The sequence below is a fragment of the Rissa tridactyla genome, chromosome 1 (assembly GCF_028500815.1).
Source record: "Rissa tridactyla isolate bRisTri1 chromosome 1, bRisTri1.patW.cur.20221130, whole genome shotgun sequence".
NCBI lineage: Eukaryota > Metazoa > Chordata > Aves > Charadriiformes > Laridae > Rissa > Rissa tridactyla.
Genome location: NC_071466.1, coordinates 163,822,903 through 163,837,982, shown reverse-complemented (window position 1 = coordinate 163,837,982; position 15,080 = coordinate 163,822,903). Strand labels below are relative to the sequence as shown.

The following is a 15,080-nucleotide window of genomic DNA, read 5'->3' as shown; positions in this document are numbered from 1 at the left end:
GACAGAAAAAATTGTTTCATGTTATACAAACTCTGTCTGAAAAAGGTACCCCCAAATCATTACTGCTTATTTGGTGAACACCACCAGTCACTAAGAACAAACGCGCACGTTTATGTTCTCTACATTCAGTTCCCTGCTTTGCTACTCCTAGATATGTTTAAGTATTACTGTTAAGTTTGGTCTCTAGGAGATTAACTTTAGTGTTTACCCTTCCCAAGATTTTGGCAAAATATCATAACATTCAATCACACTGAATAACTTAGTAGGTGAGGGACCACACAGGAAAGCTGGCAAATCTCCTTTGTATTCAAAGCACCGATTCCTCAGTGAACACTCACAGCACTGTTATCAAGATGATCAGTACAATCTTTTCAAGTTTCTCTCGTATCATTGAATATCAGCATATAATCCTCAAGTTGCCAGTCTTTATTTACCAGGGTCTGCTTCTCCTGGTTCCTACTTGAACACTAAAACAGCAGCAACACTGAGGCAAAGAGACACCGAAGAAACATTCTGTAGCTACTGATCTTTTGCAGTACTATTGGGGATGTATCAACACAATGGCTGGATAAAGAAAACAGAAACACACCAGTTTATCCACCCATAATTTAAACTGATAGACTCAAACTGGTGAAAAAGCCAGATTTTTAGGAAAATAGGAAACGGCCTCAAGTTGCACCAGGGGAAGTTTAGATTGGCTATTAGGAAAAGTTTCTTCACCGAAAGGGTTATCAAGTATTGGAACAGGCTGCCCAGGGAAGTGGTAGTCACCATCCCTGGAAGTATTTAAAAGATGGGTAGATGTGGCACTGGGGGACATGGTTTAGTGGTGGACTTGGCAGCATTAGGCATGCGTTTGGACTTGATGATCTTACAGGGTTTTTTTCAACCTAAATGATTCTATGATTCTGAAAAGAACCCAGATAAGCTGAAATTCAACTGAAATTGCTGCTGGCCATTCACAGCAGAAACCTACAGAAACTAACAAAGAGTTACATCTTATCTTTCATAGGATCTGCTGTTACTGAACCAACTGAAAAACACAGAATACTGAAAGAAAGTAAAGCCTTCTGCTCTCAATTTCACATAATCATTGTGATAGGAAGGGACAGCTTCTGGAGATCTAGTCCACAGTTCCCAGGCTCTGTTTCCCACTCACCCCCAGGGTCTCCCCAACTCAAAGCAAAGTCATCAAAAACCGACTGCACAGGACACACTGAACTTGGTTTTGAGCATCTCCGAAGATAGAGACACCACATCCTCTCTGGGAAACCTGTTCTAGCGGTGGCCTGGTCACACATATGCGCAAAAAAAAGTCTTTTTATGATTAAGTGGAATTTCCTGTATTTCAACTCACACACAATGCTTTGTGCCTTGTCACTGGGCATCACTGAGAAGAGTCTACCTCCATCTTCTTTACTCCCTACCACAAGGTATTTATATACATTGATTGATAAGATCCCTCTGAGCCTTTTCTTCTCTAGGCTGAACAGTCCTAGCTCTCTCAGCCTCTCCTCATTTGTCAGACACTCCAGTCCCTTAATCATCTTAGGAGCCTTCTGCTGGACTCACTCCAGGATGGTTACGTCTCTCTTGTACTGGGAAACCCAGAACTAGGCAGAAAGGACTTTACCAATAAAATGCATGGATAAAGCTGCAAAAGACTCAAGTTCATACGTCAAGTTAACTCCTAGAACAATCTACTAGATTCCAATACATCAAGTGTTCAAACCCATTTTCTGAGCAACAATTTTCAGTGACTTACCAATTCTCCACAGCTAAGACTCAAGCTGATACACTTCAGCAAAAGTGATATTAGCTACAGAAAATGTAAAACCTAAGCGATACTTAATTAAAAAATAAAGAGAACCTTCAGTAGTAAATATTTCATATGAAGTACCTTTAGGACTTACCAAAAAAAAAGATTAAAAAAAAAAGTATCTTCTTGCTCTAGAAAACACTTAGTCAATTTTACTGCAAGAATTTCCCCAGCAGCATTTCTGTCCCCAAACACCTCAAAACAGCAGGAGTTGCACAGATCAAGACAGCCCATATTCAATAACTTAAGTTTAATATTTTATATCAAAAACCTCCTTTTACTTCACATGACACACTAAGAAATATCACAGTTAAACACTTTAGTTCCAGAAAAATGACGCAAAAAATACTCTTTAACAAAGCATCACTCTAAACAAGTTTTTAAGCTCAAATACAAACAATTTAACATCTTACTACCCCCAATACTATCTATGTTCCAGCTGGATAAAAGAACTCAAATACCATAACCTACCTTCTGAGCAGATTCCTTCTTTTTCTTATCCTCTTTCTTCCTTTTCTTGTCTTCCATTAACTGTTCTTCCCTTTCTTGCTCCTTCTCTCTGCCAAAACATGAAAAACAATGGTGTGAGCACAATGAAGTTGTATAAGAAGAGCCACGCATACTATATCCCTCTCGCCCCACCAAGAAAGCAAGTCAAGATACTAGATCCCTCTTATCATCATACTTTGTTTGCATTTGAGGGTTTCAGTCTAATTGATATATGAAAAGCACCTTCTATCTCAGTGTGGCCACAATCACACCACTTGCTGCATAAAGGAAAATTCCTTTATTCGGATTAGGCCTCTTATGTAGCACCCTATATAAATGAACTACATGCAATATATTAGAAAATATCTTCAAGTCGTTTTAGCCAAAGTATCCTTTTAATTGGGTTGTGCTATTATTTAATGAAAATTTTGATGAATCTTTTCATATGGTAAAAAAAAAGGGAAGTTGTAATTTAATATAAGATGGTTTGGTCTGATACAACATTTATCTTCACAAGGGGAAGAGATTATTCTATTGCCTGTAGCTATGTCACTTGTAAGAGACTAGAAGTGTCACATCAAATCAAAACCAGCATTTATTATACAAATCACTAATTTAATTTCTAGCCTATTGTACCCACCCACAGAATTTTTGTGATGAAACTTGTAATATAAATTACTTTCCATGGAATCTATTTTTTCCACAAGAACATTATTTCAAAAAAGAGAGAAAAATATGCGCAGCTCCTATTGTTGTCAAGCTATCATCTTGTTGCTATGTTTTGTATCAAATATGAAAGTACCAGAAAATGGTTAATTTACTGCATATATGCTATTGGCTGAGCTGTTTCTATGGTGAATCACATTTTCATTAACCAATTGTCTTCACCTTAAAAGTAAATTTAAGACCAAGTTTTCAGCTCACTTGAAGTAACTTATTTTTATAGGGAAAGATTAAGGCAAAGACAATTAATGTAAAAAGATCGATCTGACTGATGAGGGGGAGGATCAGAGACCAGATGTGTACTTTACAAATGGGAAACAACTTGAATAAGTATAACCTTGATCTTTCAGAAGATTTTATAAAAAAAAAAACAGAACAGCTTTATAAACAAAGCTGGATTTATAACAGTACTGAACTATTTCTTACATTTATGCACAAATCAAAGCTCTTTTTTTGACCACAGTTTAAAAAGCTTAGAGTTGAGTTGGCCTTACTGTTATATCACTCAGACTTTTCCTTCCATTGCACTTATATGGTATAGGTAATATTTTTGTTTGCATTTTCATTAGGTACTGCCAAACCAGTGTAAAAAGAGACATTTACATTGCTAATCAATGCCTACAAAAATATTTTTGAGATGTTATGTGTTAACAGCTTCCTGATTGAGGACTTCAAAGAACTCTCTTAAAGAGAAAAGGTTCTACGGACAGTAATAAAATGTCTTCCTGGTTTCCTAAAATTAGGCTCTTCTCCTTCATGGATGGAGAAGATGGATAAGAGCAAGATGAGTCCTTAGTAACAACATTTTGAGGTTACTACCAGATGCAATTCATATATAACGGCAAGTTCAGTCTGCATTTAACAAAGTTTGAGGCGAGCATTTCGCATCATACAGAACATCGTCTTATGCACTCCATCTGGTATTTCTTAAACCAGATCAGTTTTCGCTCTTTTCTGTTCTCTATAGAACGTCAAAGCACACTTCCCAGCCCCAAACTCTGGCAAGGAAAAGCCCTGCAGGTTCTTCAGTTTTACTAAGAGCGCAAGATGTGAAGCATTCGTATATATACTTTGTGTATATATATATATATATATATATATATATAAAAGAATATAGAAGAAGTATACTTCACATTCTCTGTCATGACATCAGGACAAAATTTTCTGTTTTCTTTGAGCCACAGATTGCAAGCAATATGAAAAAGCTCTCCAGTGACACCCTCATCTTTCAAGCTTACTATAACCTCAAATAACGTTTACTACTTTTGTACTGTCAAGCAATGTGCACCTTTTGGGCTGTAGTGCCAGTTACAAGTAACCAGCAAAAAACCTTCCAAAAAATTTCCAAAAAAAAAAATTTCTTGCAGCAGGCAAACGTTTAAGGGTTGTCTTTAAAGAGCTGCTGAAAAAGGGTAGTATCAAAATACAAAATGACTTCCAGTAACCGCCTGGCACGCAGAAAGCCTTCTGCTTAAAAGCATCTTCCTTAGTTTTGTGAGCAGAAGAACAGGGAACGGAAAAGAATGAGAAAAAGGTCATATTCACAATCCAAGCTGAAGCTTGGGCTTATAATAATGTGTAGCACTAATGACAAAAGGAGCCAAGGACAGAAGATCCATAGCCTGAAAGTAAACACCTAGTTATGGTGATCTGTCTTTGTGGTAAGTTCAGGACAGGGAGACTGCTACTGCTGCTGCCTTGTTTTCAGACGTATACAGACAAATATCTGTGGTACTAAGGCTGCAGAGAAGCTCTTTGTTTCGCACGATGACCTCCCCTTCTGCTGCTCTTTCAATAGAGATGTGCATTTAATATTCCATTGGGCACACCATCAACAACTACAATAATAGCAATAATAAATACTTAGTAGTTCAGGCTTCAATTCATGTGAGCACACACCTAAATTCTACTGTGGTGGAAGGGACCTATCTGAACACTTGGGCTGCATGACACGTACAAGGCCATAAAGCTCCTGGCAAAGTGTAATGAAACCTCATAATCGTGTAGGAAGTACGAAGTTATACTCTCCAAATGACAGAGCAAGAATCGATGCTACAGACACACTAACAACATATCACTATGTTGAAAGTTCATTGAATTAGGGGGGAAAATACCCAAAATGGCAATAAGCTATCCCACTTGCCATCTTCCCACTTTCACTGTTTGATCCATTTTGCTAATGTTTGAAGTTTTGTGATCAATGGTTTCCCTTTTCAGTTGTAAGCAAGAAGCTTGTTAAACACAAACTTAACTTGCTTAACTTGTAGCGTTAAGTGTTCTGATAAAATTGACATAAACAAAGCCTTCAAGTACCTCATCGACTCATTCAGAAGACAACGCTGCCTATTAACCTCTCATTAGCTACAAGATAATTCTTCCTGGCCTGGTCATGGAAACTGAGGGGGGTCTCTCATGTACATTCCAGCAACCAGATGCTCACATTGACAAGATCAACATGGGGAGAAAGTCCATCTACTCCAAACGAGTGAATTTAGAGTAATACAATGGGGTGTGGTTCCGGTTTTTGTTACCAGCACATAGTAATGGGAACACGGACACACCACAACCCTGAAAAGGAAGTTTGCTAAATAACAATCAGCAGCCAGCTTTTTACTCTAGCTTTCTTCAAGAAAGCATGTGTCGATCTTAAAAATAGGACCTAATTGCACTTTAATATTTCCCACAAAATCTCAGAATCAACATTATCAAAAAGTATTTAAAAGGCATATTACAGACTTCAATTCTGAGTATTTAAAGTAAGGCATATTAACAGCTTACAAATGAAGATAAACTACAGATTGCAACCCAAAATTTATTTTTTTAATAAAAAAACAAAATGAGCCAAACCAACCCAGGCATAGTACACTCAGTACGTAGTATCTAAGTTCTTATAACAGCCTCTTCTGGCTAAGGCAAAAGCAACCATTTCAGAGAAAAGAAGTTTTTTCAGCTAGTTAACTAGAGAGGTAATAGGAAATATTTGTGAAGTCCAAGTTATTAAAGCAGAAAGCGATTCCAGCATTAAGAAAAAAAAAAAAAAAGAAAAAAATCGGTATCCAATTAAGTATGGCCTCCCCCAAAACAATTTACCAGTTTTGGAAAATGTTAGTTTCCTGCAAAATCCTAATATTCATTTTTCCAGAAAACTCTCATTTTAAAAAGACTTATTCTTGCAATGTATGGGCTTGAGGCATTGGTAGAGAGGACAGAAGTTGTCTTCCAAGTTCTTGCTATCATAAACTGAACTGGGAGACAAGATGACGTACTATATATTACATACTATCTGCTGGCAACACGCTTTGATAGGTAGAGATAAAGCACCACACAGAGTATTAGTCTACATAAAACCCCCACAACCCTATAAAGTCACCCTCAAAATAAAATTGCACAAAAAATATACGTAAAATGGAAGACATGAAAATTCCTAGAAACTCCAAAGTGGCCCTTCAGTGTATGCAACTCCCAGTTCCTTCCACAGGGTTATAGGACAACAGTGTAACAGTGTTTGGAAGTTCCTCATACATAAAGATGCGGACTAGATACCAGTACTGAGAGTCATCTTCCCTCCTCTTGACCCCAATGCTTTATTTTCTTTCAGTACAATTAACTTGGTTTAGTTACACTATAACACAACACAGGAGTGACAGTAAACTTCTACAGGTGCATCCTGTTCTCTGCACTGTCACAGGCACAGGATGATTTACAAATCTGCTTCTAAATTGTGAGCCGACTTCCCTATCTTCTTCCAGAATACGCGGGATTCCAAAACTACACTTGTAGGATCAGCAGCACTTTAACAGAACGAGCTTTTATCTATGTACTTACAAGGACACATTAACAACCATTAAATTTTCCCTAAAGCCTTCAGCCGTAACTAGCCAGAGGTAAAAGGCCATCACCTTATGTGAGATAATGACGTGCATGCACAGACCAGTCTCACTTAGAGGCAACACTTGAGCTATTAACTCACTCTTTCTTACAGACAGGCCTCTAGCGATCCAAAATATCAGACCACAAATATATTTCTGATCATTTAGAAATAGACGAAAAGACTCAAAACTTCAGGGACTAAACTAGAAATTTAATCTACAGTAAGGTATCCAACTTTGGTTAAGATTTGAAGTAAGAATTTCCAGTGAACTCTAACTACAAGCATCTAGCTTCTCAGTATTTCTGAAAGTTTCTGCAGTATTTTGATAAATTATACATGCTAGATACCAGCAGAATTAAGCACCACGCATTGATGTCTCAGATGCATTGCAGAACACCTTTACAACAAGTTCAAGGCCAGGTACGCTTCCAAGGCCAAAGCTCCTCTCAATCTATACAGGGAAAAAATCTCGTGGAGAAAAATAAGCTGTCTTCAACAGTGCTATTTCACAAACAGCTTGCTGCTGCCACTGGAGAAGTAGGCTTCATTTTCTTCCACTTTATTTCACTTCATCAAGCTCTGTTCCCTGGCATTCCCTTGCTTGAGTCTTCTCTGGAACTCAGCTGATTGTATGGCAAGCAAATTCAACCCACAAAAACTCACCTGGACCATTCCCCCGGTTTTGTAAATGGAATTAACTTAGAAGTATTATCAGATGAACACCAGAAGTAGCGTGCACAAGCAGCAAGGAATCTTCTCTTTTCAAAGGAACATGTTAAACTGGTTGCAACTGAATGAAACTGCAGCTCTCCACACAGCATCCAGTTAAAACTCTATAAATTGTATCAGAGGAATAAATACTAGTAAAAGCTTGAGTATACTTCCTTTTGAAACAGACCCCTACATTGTTCTAACATATTAAGGAGAATGTTCCCTCTGGACTGTATTTAGTCCTTTATCCCATACTCTGCATATGTGACCCAAGCATTGTCACCTGCACCTGTGCAATTCTCCTAACAGAGGCTTTATTGGTACAATCCTCTAGCATAAGAGTATTGATATATATAAATACATTAAGAAATACAAGCTGGTTAGAACTAAGGGTCACGAGCAATGAACAAAAAGCATACTACAAACTCTCGTATGAGTTCTTGCACCCTGATGCAGGCCCTTCTTGCTGCAGCAAAGACTACTGGCAGTCTACTGCTTCAAATGCTCAAGGTGGATGAAAGCTTTTAAAATCGCATCAGGAAGCTGGGTGGCAGAGACTAAAAATGAAGTAAAATTAAACGCACTGCTACTGGAGTATCTTTACAGTTTTATTTCTCCTTTCAGTCAATGTATCCCATGCTCCAATATTTCAACGGCGTAAGAGAAGTATGGCGTGTCCAAACACAAGCGTGCTCCAGCACATTTAAACAAAGCATCAAGCAGAAGCAAGATGTGACACAGCATGGTATAAATCCCAGGGTTGACAGACTCTAAATTCCTAAAGGTAAAATTACTTCCGCTAGACTAAGCCATGTAAAGAGTTATGAACTTGCTGATCAAAAGATTCAAAATGGGTTTAATTCCTTTCATTAAAAAAAAAAAAATGTTAAAATGCACAACATCACAGCCACCTTTCTTGTTAAGAAATGCTTGCATGCATAAACTAGACAGATGTAAGCCATAGAAAGCTGGTTAAATAGAGGACAGCCATTTAGAAAGTCAGTCTTTAGGCTGAACTGACAAAAATTGGAACATGAAATTACTTTAGGCCAGCCAAATGAATTCTGATGTTTATAAGGAAAAAACCCTGATCCCTCAGAATAGCACCCCTGAAGACCCAGAGTATAAAAAATTTCAAGGAGAAAAAAAAAAAAAAAAGAAAATTACTTGTTCGCTTGAATTAAGACTTAAGTTTACAGCACCAATGAACAACTGCAATATCGACATAAGGGATAAACTATGCAGTTTAAAATTGACCAGTTTGTAAAAGGACAATTGTCCCACACTTTTGAATGGAAGTGAAATAAAGATATCAGAACTCAGCCCTTCAGTAGAACATGAAATTAAAACTTTCATATTTGTAACATATAGGTACATAGTATAACACACATAAGACAATAACAAATGCGTGCCACATCCCTGTTCCCCTGAGCAAGCTGTGGATTTTATACACACAAAATACAGACCTTGCCATGTATTAAATGAAAAGGCTTTAGAAAGCACGTTTTAGAAGTGCTCTGTAAAGCAGTGTTTTCAAAAGGCAAAAGATTATTGCTCATCAAGGAGTTAGAGTAAGCTGCTTTTTTCTTTTCTTTGGCTGAAAACCAAAACAGCGTCACAGCAAGAAGTTTGCTTACTTTAAATAGCATATCTGGAACAACTGATATGCCTTTATCGCAGAAAAACATCAGTAATTTGAAGCTGCTGGAGAAAATAACCAACTTTAAAACAGCGGCATACTGACTTCGCTAAAAGTACGGTTTTCTAAAGAAAGCCTCCTTATAGACTGCTGTTAGACTTGTTAATAGACTAATTCTTTGTGGAGTATTCTCTATATATATACAGACACAATGATTCACATAATAGAAAGAAAACAACTCTGACCATGAAGAGCTGTTTACTTTAAAGAACTGGACAGTATAAGCCCTACAATAAAACAACAAACGCTCATAAATAAGGAGGTTTGTTCTCAACACTTCAGCAACTGGTTTGGGGGTGGAGGGGTTCAATTTCAGTTTTAAGAGTCTCCTGTTAATAAGAAAAACCTTGGATTGTGTAAAGAAAGAACTGAAATGTTTTTAATATTCCATATTTCTTGCTTGCACTCCTGTCATGGTTTCAGCTGTGATGGAGTTAACTTCCTTGGTAGCAGCTGGTACAGTGCTGTGTTTTGGATTTGGGATGGGAAACAGTGTTGATAGCGCACTGGTGGTGTTGTTGCTAAGCTCTCAAGGCCTCTTCCGCTCCTCACACCGACCCACCAGTGAGTAGGCTGCGGTGGCCCAAGAAGTTGGGAGGGAACACAGCCAGGACAGCTGAACCCAACTGCCCAAAGGAGTATTCCATGCCATGTGACATCATGCTTTGTATACAAAGCTGGGGGAAGAAGGAGAAAGCGGGGAGACCTTTGGAGTGATGGTGTTGTCTTCCCAAGTAACCATTAGGTGTGATGGAGCCCTGCTTTCCTGGAGATGGCTCAACAGCTGCCTGCTGATGGGAAGTGGTGCATGAATTCCTCCTTTTGTTTCTCTTGTGTGCACAGCTTTTGCTCTGCTTATTAAACCACAAGGTTTTCCCCACTTTTACTCTTCTGATTCTCTCCCCCATCACAACTGAGGGGAGTGAGCGAGCGGTTGCATGGTCCTGTTTGCAGGCTGGAGTTAAACCATGACACGCTTATACACATTACAAGAATGACTTCCGGGTATGATCTAAAGTTTCCAAATGTTAGCCACAGTTGACAAAAATCAAAGTTTTAAGGAAACAGAGAGCTAGAGGCAAAGTTCTGGAATGTAAGAACTGAGCGAGTCTTCTCCCATACTTCAGTCTTCAAATGTTTCAGAGCTCTTACAGATCAGGAATTATTATTTCACAGCACACACACTCACGCGTACCAAAGACACAGATAAAGTGTGTTTAGGGAATTGTGAAATATGGTAAAATAGCCCAACAATGCCAAAACACTCAGTTAGAACTCTGCCTGTAATTAAGATGCCTGGTAATTTATCATATCAGAACACTCATTCAGCAAGACACAGTTCTATTCAGGACTTTGAGGTTTTACGTGATTATCCTCTAGATACTATACACACGTGCAGAAAGCTCTACTATCTGCTACTGTTTACCAAGAAAAATATCTTTGTGGTTCTGAAAGCCACAAAAAATACAGGCAGAAATGAATGTATAACAAACAACATAGAACCGTAAATGGATAACAGTTACCACAATAAAATTTCAATAAAGAATGTGTCTCTGCTACAGGCTTAGAGAGAAACAAGTCATTTTTTTGATAAGGGAAGAGCTAGCAATCCTCAAGTAGTACAGCTGAGATCTCTGTTTCACTACAAGTGATCTACTCTGGTAATACATATTTTTTTCAAACTGTAATTCTCACTGAAGCCATAATTTCAGCAGGTAAGACGACAGGCTACCTGGCAAAATATTTCTCTGTGTCTTCCATTAAGCGAAGTCCTTTCACTTCTGCAATTGAGGTGGGGGAGGAGGAAGGGAGAGACAGAAGATCTCAAAAGGTCTGGACAGATCACCACTCTGAGGGAGCTGCTGGTGAACTTTCCTTTGCGTGTGAGACACTTCTTTTCACTACACCATCCCAAAATAACATTTTACCTACCTCTGCATAGAGAAATACTTCAGGATTCCTACTTCGCCAAAAAATACATGGTTTGAAATGAATGCAGGCTATCTGGGGAAAGTGCCAGATGTCAGTTAAAGGATTGCTTATTAGTCTGCAAGTGCAGCATACACAAGTATTTGCCAGTATTCCTTTGTATTAAAAGATTAAGAGATGTAAACTCTACCAGGTTCATTATCTCAAATGGTTTGCATGTCGGGAGAAAAAATATTTTCATTTGAAAACTAACAGAAGAAAAATTATGCAGAACCTTTTCCCTAAATAGTCCTTTCCAGTTTGTTTTTTTCATTATTTTTTTATTTTTTAAGCCAATTCATCTTTTGGAACTAAGTGACACTTTCTGTGCTAGATACATAATATTCTTACTGGTCTCACTATCAGAATCACAAGTAATTCTGACTGAAGGGACCTCTGAAAGTCACCTGGAATCTGGTCTAACCCCATACTCAAAGCAAAGCCATCATAAAGCAGGTTGCTCAGGCCTTAAGTCACATTCTGAGTACGTCCAAGGATAGAGACACAACTACCACCGTGGAAAGCTTATTCCGCTTCTTTACTACATACATTGCATTTGCCGCCCCCAATATCTAATCAGAATTTCTTCTCTGCAACTTTGTTCACTGTCTCTTGTTATCACTATGCACCACCTCCAGGAAGGGTCCGGCGCTCTGTACCCTCTCATTAGGCAGCTGAAGACAGCAGTAACCTTCTATTTCTAAGGCTGAACAAATCCAGTTCTCTCAGCAAGATGTGCTCCAGAAGACTAATGATCTTCTTGGCCTTTTAACGTGTCAGTGTCTTTCCTCTATGAAAGCCAAAACTGGACACAGTATGTCAAAGGTGGACTTTTAAGTGTTGAATAGGTAAGAGTCACTTCTCTTGACCCACTGGCCTTGCTAATACAGCCCAGCACGTGGTTGGTTTCTTAACGGCAAGGACACTCTGCTGACTCACACTCTACTTTTTCTTAGTCCGGAACTTCAGGTGTTTTTTCTGCAGAACTGCTTTCTAGTCAGTGGATGCCTAACCTATGCTATAGCACAGGGTTATTTTGACCCAGGTGTAGTATCTTCCATTTACATTTATTGAATTTGAAGAGGTTTCTGGTCAGATAACTTTCTCCAGCCTACTGAGTTCCCCTGAACAGCAACCTTATCCTCTGGAGGTGTCAATGACTCAGCCCAGTTTAGGATCATCTGCAAACGTGCTGAGGGTACATTCCATCCCATTGACCAAGTCATTAATACAAATGTTCAACATGCTCAATCCCAGCGCTGACACCCATGGGGCACCATACTACCCAGCTGTCAGTGGACTTTGCATCTCTGACCATAACCAACCCAACTCTGTATCATTGACTCTGGCAATCCATCTCTGGAATATTTTTTCAAAAAAAATGTACAACCTGCGAGTAAAATGAGCAAGTATTTCTGTACTTAGTGGTCCAGTGAGCAGGGAGTTAATTACCGATAGGTCTTCTGCAGAAGAACTGCAACAGAAACCCCTAAATGAGCTACCCTCCACTTCAGGTGTCTGTATCAGTACATCGCTGCGTTTTGCAGCCCAGATCGACTCTGCAAGTCAAGTTCAAAGCTCTACTGGCAGCTTTACTAATGCCTCACTGAGGCTTTGAATTGGCAACAAATTGTGACACAAGTGAAGTTGATGAGCATTACCGCCACCTTAATAATGCATTCTTGTATGTATGTATGAGAAGCGCTAAAAAAAAAAAAACTGTTTACTGTTAATCTTCTGACTGCAGTTAAAAAGCAAATTCTAACTCCTGACTACGATGCAAACATAATTTGAACAAAAGCAGCTCTGTACCTTCTTAGATTAGAAACTTCTGTCTTAAATGCCAAGAATTATTTTTTAACACTAAAAAAAAAGTCCCAAGAAACAAATCTATTTGCTATGGTAACTATGCCACAGTACGCACAACAATTATGACATTTGTTTTAATGTCAGAATGTGACATTTCAGAAAAAATACTGAAAAAGTATAATATAGCTTAATTAAGTGAAACATTTTCTGTCAGAGCATCATTTGTGGCACCAGCACAGGCCATGCAGACAGTAAGAAACTGGACCATACAGAATCTCTGACAACAGAAGTAGTTACATTTAAAACAAATTTTAACATTTATTGGATTATGATTGACATTTTTATATTTCTGTTTCTCAGCCATTAAAAAATGAGCCCCAAAAGCCAGCCTGGTAAAGATCCAAACTATCTGGAGATACAGGACAGAACTTTAGGGGAAGACAGAAATAAAGAAAACATCAGATAATATCACATTATAGTGTTATTTCTGTAGTTTATCATGCTTTAAAATATTGGAGGTTTTCTTAACTTTTGTGGTATGGCACTTCAGGAGGGATCAAGAAAGAAATATAAATATACATTATGAGTAAAGCAGTTCCTATTTAGTGACAGTAAAATTACTGGGGGGGGGGGGGGGAAACTCAAACTGAAAAACAACCCAGACAGAAGCATGCTGCTTAAAAGCAGCTTCTACTGAATGACGAGGTGCCTGGGGCTATTATAAGGATACCCTCACAGCATCAGAATGGTATAATTTATACTTCATTTTATAAGCAATCTGATTGTTTATTTTTATTCAGTTTCCAAAGAAACACTCTAATTTCACTTGCCATAAAACCCAAAACACTTTATGCAAGTTAATTAATAGCCTGACAAGCACATTACATACCTCCAGATCTGTATAATATTGTAAATTTTTCCATATACAGTGCTTCAGGGCACTTTAGTAATGAAAATAACATTTATCAAACTGCAAGTCATTATTTTAATTATACTAAATCAAAATACTAAAGCAAGAATGTATTTAATTTTATCAGTGGGAAGTTAAGAACAAGGTTTTCTGCACAAAGTTATTATTCATCTGTTGTAGGCCAAGCTGGAAGAACCAGCAAGTTAAGGTTACTTGAACTTATAATACATTAAAAAAACAACTCTTAACAGCTTGCTCAGGTTTTCTTGGCAAAGGTACTTAAGGTATGTATTTTCTACTCCAGTTATTGCCTGAGGCAATATTTATTTTCAACAGGTAAGAAAATTCATTCAGCTGCTTCCTGAAAATATTCAGTTACAAAGTTTCAGGACTGTCATGATCCATATCAGGAAGTCTACATTAAAGGCAGAAGGAAAAGTAAGTAACATATTTTGCAGGTCTGGGAAAAGCTGTATGAATCTTGCCAATTAGTGCCTCTATAAAACAAATCTGTCTGCGTACGTTCAGTATATTCAGCTGTAGCTGGGCAGGTAAATTCTTGATATTCCATTACTACTAAGCATGCTCCATAAATTAAGGCTTATAACTAGGGTTATATGAATAATTTTTTTCTTTCCCTAATTGCTTTTCTTGAAGACTACAAACCATTGTTTATAGTCAATAGAGACAAACACTATTCCTCTTCATCCTTATGCCAACTGAGCTGAGAGCTAAAGCAGGACTAAAGGCAAGTAAAAAGCCTCTAGGAACAAGCTGTACAACCAGGTTGCAATAAAGCAGGACAAAGATCCAGGTCCTTTCAATCTGAATCCACCATAATGCACATACACAAACCAGCACCTGTACTCAGCTATGCCTCACAATTCACTGGGCAAGTAGGTTCCTTCATAAAGTACTTTAAATATCAGTTTTGAAGCCCCTTGCTTTAAACCATATTTATGTGGTTTGTGCAATGAGTAAATGCAGATACAGCATCTTGTATGAAACAACAAAAAACCCAAACACCTGAAACCCTGTATTTGCATGCATGAAATAACTTCATTTAATGCTATTGCGCCTT

General features: G+C 38.1%; 1 protein-coding gene across 24 annotated transcripts in view; it reads right to left on the bottom strand.

Annotated features, from left to right (window-relative positions):
* Positions 1-15,080, bottom strand: part of TNRC6B (trinucleotide repeat containing adaptor 6B) — a 134,006-nt gene that overhangs the window by 44,318 nt on the left and 74,608 nt on the right. For 12 of the 24 annotated variants that reach the window (XM_054219576.1, XM_054219589.1, XM_054219604.1 and 9 more), the window contains one exon: positions 2,291-2,378. In XM_054219576.1, the coding sequence (XP_054075551.1) occupies positions 2,291-2,378 (88 nt within the window). Of the gene's footprint in view, positions 1-2,290; positions 2,379-6,121; positions 6,735-7,565; positions 7,736-9,079; positions 9,413-15,080 lie in introns of those variants that run through there. The other 12 variants (XM_054219515.1, XM_054219547.1, XM_054219685.1 and 9 more) reach the window with 9 other exon arrangements.